Here is a 12,325-nt window from a genome sequence, read left to right as displayed (position 1 = left end):
TAAGCTGTGAGAAAAAGCAGAGTTGTGTTACTGCCGCTCTCAAAATGATTCACCCAACTTTGCAGCAGAGCCTTGAGGGAAGATGGATGCAAGCAGTTATTCCCATCATATCTATTGGACTACTCTGGTATCAGAACGGAAATCCGAGCAAGCCCCTGCTGTGGATCAATTAATGTTACAATGTTTTTCAAAAGAAACTTCGTTTTCCAGTTATGTTACATTTAAGAGTGTCATCTGAGACTCCTCTAGTGCTGGCAGTAAAATCTCTGGCTGCAGAGTCAGAGAACAAAGCTTCTCAGTCATTATTCAAAAGCAGTATCCCTGCAAATAAAGGCTCTGAGTTTAGAAGTAATTATAAATCTGTCTAGCTAAAACCAGAGCTCACCCAGAATGTTAGAGGAGGGAGAAAATTAAAAAAAAGGTATTAGCTTTATTGATCTGCTCTGAGGGGGAAGCACAGAAAGTGCTGAGGTGAAACATTTAAATACAGCCTGTTCAGATATTTGAATGCCTGTAAAATCTGACTGTGGCACTATGTTAAAAATTGTGCCCAAAAATAAAAACAATTGAAGTTCTAAGGGTGTCTTAGGCACTCAGCTGGAAAAGGAGTCTATTTTAGATGTGACACTATCTTCAAACCCACTGGTGTGCCCACAGCCATTAACAGTCTCAACTCAAAGATTTAATAATGTAAGGAGACAAGATTAAGTTTCTGTCTGTATTGTCCTACTTTGCAGAGGAGCCATGACACTTATGCCATTGGAAGTCCAGTTAGGCACCTTTGTGCCTAATCTAACATTCAGGATCCAATACAGTGCAATACAGGCCCGTGGGGCAGAGCTAGGCAGGTCTGGCATCAGTAACCACAGTGCACAGCCCAACTCATCAATCACTTCATCACCCCAGGTGCAACAAGAAATCCATTCCCTGGCTCCCAACATTCAGTCTTGCTCTCATAGTCCTCTACTGGGAATCAGACAGCACAGAGGGATTTCCCAAATGCTCAGGGAGATGGTATGTAGCCTATGAACATGTTCCAGATCTCACCCCTGCCTGCTCACACCAGGCAGGGCAGCCCTGTGCCTGTAAGGCAGATCCTGTAAGCACAGATGATCCAGAGCAGCCCCTCCTGGCCTGCATCACCTGGGTGTTCCCAGAGAACAGAGGTGTTCTGCGCTCTCAGCAGGATATTCCTGCCAGTTCAGTTCACCTTCAGGGCTATCACATCACGTCAGTGTTACAAATCTCCTGTATGCAAAACTAGAGAAAAGCAAGACTTGTCCACATGCAGCTGTCCACCATAGCCCCACACTGACTCCCCTGCCAGAGCCACACCTGGCAAAGCTTTGGAAGTGAAAGGTTTGATCCAGAGCAGAGATAGACCAGCAGAGAACAGCCAAGACACATAAAGCATATGGAGAGGAATTGAGGCACCTAAACTGTAGGCTTGAATGCACAGGTTATATCAGAGCTGTCTTCCCACAAAGACAAACAGCTGATTAATCACCATGCCTTAATTACTACAAGTAAGAAGAGACAAGCTCTGCTTCCAAGCCTCAACAGGCACAGGAAAGAGCTCTGTGATGAATGCATAGGGGAAAAAAACATCCACACTCCAACCTGTGGCTTGGCCCAAAGCAGATTCTTGTTGAGAGCTCCCTTCTGAGGATGGTTTGAGTGTCAGAAGGAAAGGCACAAAAGCATCCTTTGGGGTAGCAGGAATGCTGCTGAGCGCTGCAGAAAGGACAGTATTAATTCATAATGTCTCCATTGGTCCTCATTGATTCTTCAGGCAGTCTAAAGCTGACAGCTTTCCTCCTTTTTTCTCAGCCTTCCTATGCTTTTGCTGTGCAGTCACGTAGGTGACTCATGCAAATGGTTTGCAGCTTACAGGAAACACTGTTCCCTACCCAGCTTGTGGCTGTTCAGTGCCCCTATTCCTGGCTCCCTTTCCCCTGGAGAGATGGTTTTTTCCATCAGCTTTGCCAAGGGTGGTGGTTCTAAGACACAAACCTGCAGCACATGCTGCAGTTCTCACAAGCTGCTTCTTGCTCACCAGAACACGTTGTGAGAGGCACAATACAGGCTCCATACATCAGCCCCTTCATACCAGCTGCATTCTCACTCCCTCCTAGACTCAGTATTACTGCTGACTGCTAAACAGCTGTCACACACTACCCCAAGCACAGTTGCATCTCACTGACAAGTTTTGTAACTCCTGTTTTAGTAAATTGAAGTGTTGTAGAAGGGGAAAAATACTAATGACATCATGCGGCATCTTTACTTTGCTGATTCAACTCACATGAATCAGCAACTGCCATCCCTGTTGGCTTTGGACCAGCAGTAGAAAAGACTGTTTCAATCTTACAGAAAATGGGAACGATTTAATAAAATTGCCCCTGACCTCACAACTTTAGAGAGACTGCATTTTCACAAGCCATTCCCAAGCGAAATCCATTTCTGAGGAACTGTGGTGAAATAATCAGGCTACTAGTAAAGATAGGAGAGAGGATAACACAGCCAGTTCTCAAACCCTGCTAATGCAGAGGAACATTACAGATGCCATGACAGTGGAAAACTGGGCAGAGCAATCCCAGGACATGCAACACTGTGCCAACACCACATGGCCAACGCATGCGCTCACAGCCACGCCTGTCTGGTGAGCAGGACAGACAGCTGCTAAATGAAGCATGGCAAGAATCTGAGATGAAGTGAAGCAGCAAAAAGTTCAGATTCCCTTCTCTCTTCCTTTTTGATTGACTAGGAAAAACAACAAATCCACAGGCATCTGCATGAAGTTGACACAAGTTTTCCACGTGTCTGTAGTACATTATTTTTGAAACTTTTCAAACCAATACAACCAGTTACTACCACTTTCAGTGCAAGAAACATTGGCCCTTTTAATACCTCCCTAGACAGAAACTTCTCAACAATTTCCCCAAGCATGGGCCTTCTGTTATAGCTGCAGTTTTATTCACCCAGGTTCCCACTCAACTTACCCAAAACTCAGCAAAACTTCCCAGATGTGAAAACCTGGGATCCCCATTCCTTCCTCCTGTCTTGGCTCCCCTCTACCTTTCTCTTAGCTCCAATATAAGGGATCCTAAAATATAATGAATAAACACTGGACAATATGTTGTATGAGGGTAGCAACCATCTCAAGGATGTCAATAAAGATACAGGGACATGCTACATATGCAGGACAGAACAACGCCCAGTGCCTTACTAACCCAAAGTATCTATTAGGCTTCCAAACTCACCTTTTCTTGTAAGACAGACTCTGTCCTTGTTTGCTTGACACCGAATATTTTTTAACATAGTAGCAGTTATATTTGGTGGCACAAAACCAGAAAACAAACACATAAGCACCCTCTTTTTTTCAAAGCAAGAGCACTAACAATTTTCAAGGGCAAAACATGGAGCAGAAGGCAAGACCTACTTAGTGTACTACCTGATCCACAGGTTTTAAGGAGAGCTCTGACCAAAGGGGACAGCTGTTCATCTTGATTCTTTCCTTACCGACTTCCATCCTTCTCTTCTGTTGACCAATGCTGAAAATGCAAATGTCTCCTTTACACCCACCCACCCTGAAAGGAGAGAGCCAGTCCATTCCACATAACTTGTTTTTTCCTGTCAAGACTGGGCCAGTATTGCATATTCATTACCACATTAAAAACACTTTGCCTGAGGCCTGCATTTCTTGCTGTGTTGTAATGAGTTCAAGACCCCAGCTGTCTGCTTGGGGATTTAGAACACAGATATTTAATAGTAAATTATAAGGCAGAATATTTCATTTTACTTTTTTTTTTTTTTGCTGAAATAGCACATTTATAATGGTACACTACAGTCACTAAATAAAGATGGGGAGAGCATTTCTTTCTGTTCAGATAACACAGTCGCTGGGTTACTGTGGTCTGGCTGGAGCCAGTTCAGTTTTTGGATTTTGATCTCTGCTCTTAACCTATTACTGTGTCTCCCTAATGTCAAATCTCCCACTACAGTCAAATAACACATTGGAGCAAGCTGTAATGCATTTTTAGCACTATCCTAATAGCTTTTAACAAGCCCTACACAAAGCAGAGCTGCTAATAAAACCAAAATGCTCTGCAGTTAATTCTTGGAAGTTTGCCACTGAGATCCCACTAACATTACTTCAGAGACATTGGCTTTATAAAGCTCAAACCCTGCTTTCCTCTAATGAAAGGGCCCAGATCCACATCCTGACAACACTTCACAGCTCTTGGCTTCCTCTGGGTCTTCTGACAATCTACGAAACATGTGTAGCATCACGTCCCAACTGGAATTTTTTTTTAAACTACAATATTCTGGAAGGAACAGCAGCATAATTATTATTTTTCTAAGTAGCGCCAGATGTATTTAAAAGTCACAAAGATAAACAGGAGGGGAAAAGCTGCATAGTTTGAATTTAAGCTAGTAAGAGCATAAAGAAGCCCCTCCAATAGCTACAGGCTGACAGACCAAGCTCCTGCTCATTCTTTTTTCTTCATCAAATCTCTTTCCTACTTGAAGTTACACAAGCATGCACCACTTCAGAGTTACCATACCAGGGCAGAACATGTTACAGGAAAAAGATCAGTCTACTTTTCCTCCAGAAAAGCTCCAAGACTCTGTGTCTCAATTACTATAAAATCCATGAACCACCACATTCTGCTATGCTACCTCACCTCACTGCAATGGGAGGCAGATAGGAACAGTCTTGGCAACTACCTCAGTCCCACAGGAACCACAGCCCTGCCCCTTGGACACACTGCTTTGCCTTATTTATTTCTGTGTGCGTTTTCCCCTGGATTTATGGCTAGTTTGAGTTGCTGGTGTTCTGACAGACATACAAAACTGAGCAACATCAGAATGAGTCATAGATGGGACAGGAAAAAAAAGGAAAAAACAGGACAGGAAGAAGTTTTTCCTGTGACTGCTTGTGATTCAAATAATCTTGTCCCCACACTGCTATACTAACATGCAGGATAGTTTCAAAGATGTTCAACTAAAAAGCTCTGATCCTGCCACTTACCTGATGAAACAGAACATACTCTTTCCTTCACCAGCAGCAAGGCATCACCAGCACAATGTTCTGACTAAACTCCAATCCTGCTCTCTAATTTTACCTACACCTTCACAAGCAGAGCAATGCTTCAAATTCTGAGAACAGAAAATAAATGTCCTTCTGCTCAGGATATTGTTTTTGTTGGCTTTACTCCTTACTCCAGCCTTTAGGTTAGAACCTAGAATAAACACACCAGTACTTCAGAAGGGCAGAGAAGGATTATAACCATACACTCTCCTAGCATATCTAACCAAAACTAGAAGTCCTTAGTAGATGGCTCCTGCAAACATGACTTCAGCAGGGGTAGGTGGGCAGGACTGCAAAGTGAGTGTTTTAGCAGTAGAGATGTCTGAAGAGACAAGCAGTCTGCACTAGGAATCACATCTTAACTTCACAAGCCACACTATCTATTTTAGCCTTTACAGTATACTGCTCCTCTCTCTCTGTGTAACTAACAGCTGCCCAGAAACAGAAGAAAAAACTGTTTGAAGACAACATTGCTTGTTTTTTATTCATTTTTCAAGATACAAGTATTACAAATTTTAAATCAGGTAACAGCATCAGTTCAGGGACTGCCACTTCAATGCCTACAAAGAGCCCAGAGATTACAGACCATCACCTTTTGTGTTGAGAATTTGCCTTTATGCAATATTCATGGCCAACAATGACTTTCTATCTCCTGCTTGAAGCCAGCACATCCTTCCCCCAACAGGAAGGAGTGGAGTTCACAGAAGGTTTCTCAGCCTTTTCAGCACAGATTTATTCCCCACTATGAATGCAACCACAGAAGAGCCCCCACCAAATGACACTGACTTCCCACACTGAAAAACAGCACTAACACTTCAACAAGCATGTTCCTGCTAGCACCTCAGAGCCCATAATCACATGCCTCAGGGCTGTTCTTCAGATACAGCTGGAGGTAGTTTTTGTATGTCTGTGGATCAGTTATTGTAGCCTTGATAGCAGGGTCCTCCTTCATGGCCTCCATCCAGCGTTGGAGCTTTGGGGTGTGATTCAAAGAGCTACAGGAAAAAGGAAGAGACTGAGTAATGCAAATGGAAAATTTGGAGGGCATCAAGGAAACAAAGCAGATTGAACAGTTCCATTTTAATACTTTCTCTGTCCCAGTACAATATCCAGTTTAGAGCAGGATGCTTCCCTCAAACTGCAACACAATACAAGCTTTCTTCAGCAGCCCCCAAGAGTGGCCCGTTGCTGCACGGTACACCAGGAATATTGATGCTGAGGCACTTCAGAACACACTAGAAGCCAGGCAAAGTACTCACTCTTTCAGCTGGAATGGCTCCAGACGTTCAAACCATGGCCAGATCATGTAGTCAACCATTGAGACCGAGTCCCCACCATAAAACACCGTGTTGCGTTTGGACAGAACCTGTGAAGGGTGAGAGGTGTCAGCTGCCCCCAAAGGAAAAGTGCAGCAGAACACTACACAAAAACCCCACTGCATAGTGGAAAGCAGGCACACTACAGAGATCAGTGAGCAAATGAAGGAGATACAGTATATTTTTCTTGTGCACACAGTATTAGCAAAGTCAGTGTAGTTAAGCTTAATACTACAGCTGCTATTTCATAAACTCAGCCCTGCTCTTCTCCAGAGGTTCAAAATTTGTCATGAAACATGAACCACTAACAAGCTGCAGCATGTGCACAAACAAAGAGGAGTTTGGCTCAGAATGTTTGTGATTTCTTGCTTGTCATAAAGCATAAAGGGCACAGACTAATCAAACACAGCAGCAAACATGCATTTCTTGAGCAATAAATCCAGCTAAATTAATCATCCTGCTAAAATTAGAGCACCATTTTAGCAGGGACTCTTTTCCCATGGCAATTGAGGCAAAGTAGTGTCAGGGAAGCATTTCAAACCTTATATCTCAAATTGCATTTAATTCCAGGTGCAAAGCCACCAGGAAGCAAGTGTAACTTACACCAGAAAGAGATCCTTCTCACAGCTCAGCATAGAAAGCAGGGCCACAAAGCATGCAGCAAGCTCTCCTGTTATATTTATAACTCTGATGCATTTTTAAGTGCCATGGTTATCTAAGTTTAATATGCTTTAAGGACCCTCCAGAGCTTGTTCTCTTCTTCCATTAAGTTATCGGCTCTAGATTCACTAGTGGCTCTGTTTTCAGGCACTTTTTCTTTGATGTTTTAAAGGTGGAACTCAAAAGACTTTAATAGTCTTGGTCTTTTTGAACACATACACCCTATACACTCACATGGCATTTATTCCCTGTCCATAACCCCATGATTTAGTAGAAATCCTAAAGCAGCCCTTCAGGAAGCATGGAGCTGTTTGAGCTCCAGGTGTCTTCTGTCGGAACACAACCAGCAGCTGCACAAGGGCAGAGACGGGAACACAGCCCCCTCTGTCGGGCAGCAGAAATCGAAACACAGAAGTGTTCCAAAGTAGTTTCCCTGGGGAATATCTCTTGCAATACACTGAGGGAAGTTCACATGGCTCTGTTCAGGCCTCCTATTCACAGCTGACCATCCGCTGCTGCCGTAAAATTATTTAGGGCACAGTAAAATAGAGACACTGAAGGAACAGCCAAGTTATTTCACAGTATTAATCAAGCAGGAAGAAGATTAATCCTTCCTTAATGTTTAGTACATCTGTATTTCAGGGAAGTGAAACACACAACTTCCCCCAGGAATTCGTCATCTGCACTACTCCAGCCTCAGTCTGATCAGATGGGCAAAACTACCCTGGAAACAATTGTTTTGGTAGCCCAAGGGGATGGGAAAGCAGAATGCAATGGACTGTTAGGAAAACTAGGAAAGTTCTAAAAGGTTACTGGCAGCTTTGCACCAGAACAGAAATACTCTGGAGGAACTCTTCTTCAGTGGTCCACCCAAGCACTGGCTGTGGCTGCTAAAGACAGACGAAATGGGCTCATGACAGAGACAAGTCCAACCGCTGTTCAGACTAGCCAAGAACCATTACTGGCACAGACTGTCAAGTGGCCAACACAGCATCAAAGCCACCTGACACTTCCTGGAGCTCCACTGAAGTTGCACTACACCACCAGTAGCAGAACACGATCCAGGATTGGATTTCTACAAAGCACACATTACATTCTGCTGCCACTCACCCCCCAAATAAGCTCTAGAATGAAAAAGATTTTACGCTATCGCCAAGGTATCTGCACTGCTTTCAGCACAGATACTCTTCAGCAGCTCAGACTCTTCAGCCCTTGCTCTTAGTACATGCTGCAAGGTCTCCTTCATTTCAAGCAGAACAAAGATATCCAGTACAATTCTAGCAGCCTGCTAGAATTCAAAAATCTCTACAAGTCTACACAGTCTTTATTGTTAGATAGAGTTTAGTTTAGCTAGATAAAGTTCAGTTTTGGTCCTTGAAATTTATTCCAATGGTGTCCTTGTGCATCCTGGGTAATAAATTGAGCGATTGTTTCTTGTTGTAACTACCAACTAAATGAGAGCTCTACCTCCAAATACCACAGCATGAAAGGAAAAAATGGGAACATATAAAGTCTGGGAACCTCCTCGTTATCATTAAATACTCTCACCTCTTCAAGTTTGCCAAATTTTTCAGCAATCTCTGCTTTCAGTGAAGTGGTGTCCTGTCCATCTTTGACTGCCAACACATGCTTGAAAAGCAAGGGTGTTATCTATACAAAGGAAAGTATAAAGTTTTTAATGCACCTATTACAAGAATACAAGTTAGTCACTCAAAACTTAAAACCTTAACTTAGATGTTAAGATATTAAATGCAAATTAAATCTTAAGAGAATTGATGTAAAGAGCTACATAAAGTCTATTGATAAAAATCTTCTATACTTCATAAAAGACAAGCAAAAGCCTAGAAGAAGAATTAATACAAACAGTAATGAATTTTAGTCTTGTCATAAGAGAATAGTGAGAAGAAAAGTGTTTCCCATCTGCACATTTTCTTTCTTGCAACACACTTCCCTCTTTCCATTCAGTCTATTTACAAAAGCCTGTTGTAAATACATGCTCCCTTTTATTCCCCTTCTTTGTCCACATCCCTTTGCACGTTCTGTTTCTTTCTCTCCTGTCTCATACCCATGTGACTTTTTTCACTTCCTACACTCCTCAAATCACATGCTTTTATGTTTGAATGTACAAAGAGGTTAACTCCAACCCCAAATAAGAGCCAAAACCAGCCTCCCTACACAAGTCTCATGTTTACAGCCATGTGCCATCTCCTGTCCATGGTTTTAGGCTCTCTCAGTCAGGCAGTTCCCACATCCTGCATTCACACAGTATTTCCTACAGAAAGGATCAGAATAAAATACAGCAATTGTCACTTCCCAGGTCTCACATATTTGGCTGGTTTGGTCTGCTAACCTTTGCTCTACTGTAGGATTCTCAAAACCCTACCTCAGTCATACAAACTTTCACTCGCTTGGATGCCTTCCTGCATCCAACCTTGCAGTTAATTCTGGGAGCAATTCAGAGACACGGCAGATTGTATGTGCACACAGCAAAAGGCCCCATATATGCCCTCTGCTTATTTAATTGCTCATCCCAGATACAAAACCTGCATTCAAGGATGAAAGCAACATCAGCAACCCAGGTGCAGTTTTTGGTGCAATGGTGAAGTCAGAAACAGTCCCACTCTGATCACACAGTACCTTTGAGAAGTCTTCCAAGAGCATCTTTTGACAAGCTCGCTCATAGGGGTCTGAAGGCATCAGCTTCTTCCCTGGAAATGCTTCATCCAAGTACTCACAGGTGATTGGGGACTCCCAGATCAGCTGGCCCTTGCTGGTCTCCAGAACAGGAACCAGCCCAGAGGGGTTCTTCTCAAAGTACCAGTCAGGTTTGTTCTTCAGATTGATGTTGATTACTTCATGGCTAAAAGAGCAAAGGAAACAAGACCCAGACAGGCTCAGTTCTGCTCCAGTTCCCTCCATACCATGGTGAAATGCAGTCACCTCAACAGTTCAGTACTTCAGAGGCTCAACCCTCTGTAGTCCCCTGTTTTCTTTGAAGCTGTTTGCAGGACTAATCCTTTGACCCAGAAATACTGCCACAGTTTGCTGGGAAAAGCACACACTGACTTGCAATGAGCTGTCTGCAGACTGCATGCATGTTTTTTATTAGTTTAACAAGCACCCAACTACCAGGCTAAAAACAAAGATTAGAACTCAGCACATTTATCACATGTGAGTTCAGGGGCAGTCTAAGAAAAAAGCAGCTGACTGCAAATGAGCTACACCTCAATTAATAAATACACCTCAACCTTAACCTGCCCTTACACCAAAGAGCAAATTAGGAGAGCATCCTTCCTACTTATCTTCACAACCTATGGCCTCATAAAGAACAAGTGCTTAGGGTAAGGGTAAAAATATTGATTAAAAAAATACATGGGAAATATGTCTATATTAAAAAACCAGAAGTTATATGCTGAGTTATGTATGACCCCAAAAAATTCCAATTCAGCGCAAAGGTCTGCTAAAAATAGATGAACCTTCAAAACAACTGAGAAATTACCAGAAGGCAACTATCACATCTAGGTAGCCATAAAACCCCTCCAAAATCACTATGCTACAACAAATCTTCCAGCTCCAAAATCAGTCTAAAGACACTAAATAAAAACATAATTAAACTAACATAGAGGTTTTATTGCATCTACTCTTCCAAAACCAAAACACCCATATAAAAAACAAAATTAACTAACTCGACTTTCATCTTAATATGAAGAGACCTCTTAGCATTCCCTATTCCAACATGAACTCCCAGCCCTGTGTTGGTTGACAAACCACTGGCAGGCCTTGGACTTGGCAGGACTACAAAAAGATGGAAAAAACAGTTAATTTTAATTTGTACCTGGGGGACACATTCAACACCATACAAGAATGCTGAAATGGCTATCATGAAAAAGAAACAAACACAAGCACTGTATTTTATTAACTTACTGCAGTACAAGAACAAGACACTGTTATGGGAACATAGTACATTTCCTCTTTTAAAAACGTCATTCACTCACTAGTGTGTTTTGTTGGGCAGTGGCACAACAGAAACACTAAATATTTACAGCTTCCAGAATTTTCACGGCCACTCACATCAAAAACAAACCGTGCATGTTATGTCTCTAGTCAGACTTACTCAGGGCAAGCTATCACAGGCAAGAATTATAAAAGAAAATCAGCTTGGGGTTTTTACTTTGGGCCTTTACTCAGGGCCATTCGTACACACCCTACTTATACAAGCTCCAAAGGAAAATCACGCACAGGAGCGTCCCCCCAAGCGGTTCGTTCAGGGATGTTGAGTTTAGGACACAGAGGAAGCCGGGCCTGGGCTGCGGGGCGGAGCTCACCTGATGCCCTTGGCGCGGAGGACCAGGCGCGTCCGCTGCGCGAAGGGGCAGAAGCGCATGCTGTAGAGCCGGATCAGCCCCGCGGGCACCGGGCCCGGCGCCGCGCTGCCTGAGGGGAGAGCAGAGGGGCTGTGACCGCCGGCGCTCCGCCAGCCGCCCAGCCGTGCCGGCCCCGTGCCGCTTACCCTTGCCCAGGCTGCGGGAGTGATCGCCCGACATCCCGACACGACGGGTCCGCTCCGTGAGGGCTCCGCTCCGTGACGGCCCCTCCGCAGCCCGGCCCCGGCGCCGCCCGCCGCGGAACGGGTGTGCGGCCCCGCCTCCGTCCCCGCCTCCCGCCCGGCCCGGGGCCGCGCTGCTGCCCCACAGCCTGCCCGGTGCTGGCTCCCTGAGCTGGCCGCCGCCCCACCCAGCTGGGACGGGCACTCTTCGGCTGCTGCCCGTGCTCTCCCTCTCCGTTTACAAAGAACTACACAAACACCTCAGGCATTCCCCTGGAGATAGGAAACCCACGGCCGGACTCCACCTCACGGGCCAGGTGTATATAAGCAGTGCCAGCAGCAGCTGCTGAGGCACCAGGTTCCCCTCAGTGCCTCCCCCTGCACCACCTACCACCCTCCAAAACCCCATCCAACCCCACCTTGAGGGTAACAAGAAGAGTTTATCTGTTCTGCTTCATGATAAAAACCCCGAGAGGAGACAATAACCCAGCAAACAAAAGAGCATAGCAAAAGTTAAATCTAACTTAATTACTACAGTGCAGTTATAGAGGCTTTCATGCTTGCTTCTGCAAACAGGATCTTTGTGGGAACATCAGCATGTGCACAGAGCAAAAGAAAGAACCAAAGCACAGATTGCAGTCTCCTCCATCCCTTTGCTCCCTCTTCACTTGAGATTAGGGCACCAGGGCCTTCCTTGTACCAGCTTTCCTT

The 12,325-nt window shown here is 44.3% G+C and overlaps 1 protein-coding gene across 1 annotated transcript; it reads right to left on the bottom strand.

Annotated features, from left to right (window-relative positions):
- Positions 1 to 5,549: 5,549 nt before the first annotated feature.
- Positions 5,550 to 11,736, bottom strand: LOC100228612 (glutathione S-transferase omega-1). Its single transcript, XM_002197424.5, has 6 exons — positions 11,579 to 11,736; positions 11,394 to 11,502; positions 9,706 to 9,928; positions 8,617 to 8,718; positions 6,352 to 6,458; positions 5,550 to 6,087 (listed from the first exon to the last, which is right to left on the bottom strand). Exons 1-6 carry the CDS (start codon positions 11,610 to 11,612, stop codon positions 5,934 to 5,936), a joined length of 729 nt encoding a protein of 242 aa, XP_002197460.3. The 5' UTR covers positions 11,613 to 11,736; the 3' UTR covers positions 5,550 to 5,933.
- Positions 11,737 to 12,325: the final 589 nt, after the last annotated feature.

This window comes from Taeniopygia guttata, chromosome 6 (genome assembly GCF_048771995.1).
Source record: "Taeniopygia guttata chromosome 6, bTaeGut7.mat, whole genome shotgun sequence".
NCBI classification, from domain to species: domain Eukaryota; kingdom Metazoa; phylum Chordata; class Aves; order Passeriformes; family Estrildidae; genus Taeniopygia; species Taeniopygia guttata.
Note: the sequence above shows the minus strand (reverse complement) of the source record. Positions and strands in the feature narration are given on the sequence as shown.

Bases quoted from the DNA above. Each gene is read 5' to 3' on its own strand.
- LOC100228612 (XM_002197424.5), bottom strand. From the start codon at position 11,612: ATGTCGGGCGATCACTCCCGCAGCCTGGGCAAGG. The intron at 6,459-8,616 runs GTGAGAGTATTT...CACCCTTCACAG, and splicing joins AATTTGGCAAACTTGAAGAG to GTTCTGTCCAAACGCAACAC. The intron at 6,088-6,351 runs GTGAGTACTTTG...TTTTTCCTGTAG, and splicing joins GAGCCATTCCAGCTGAAAGA to CTCTTTGAATCACACCCCAA.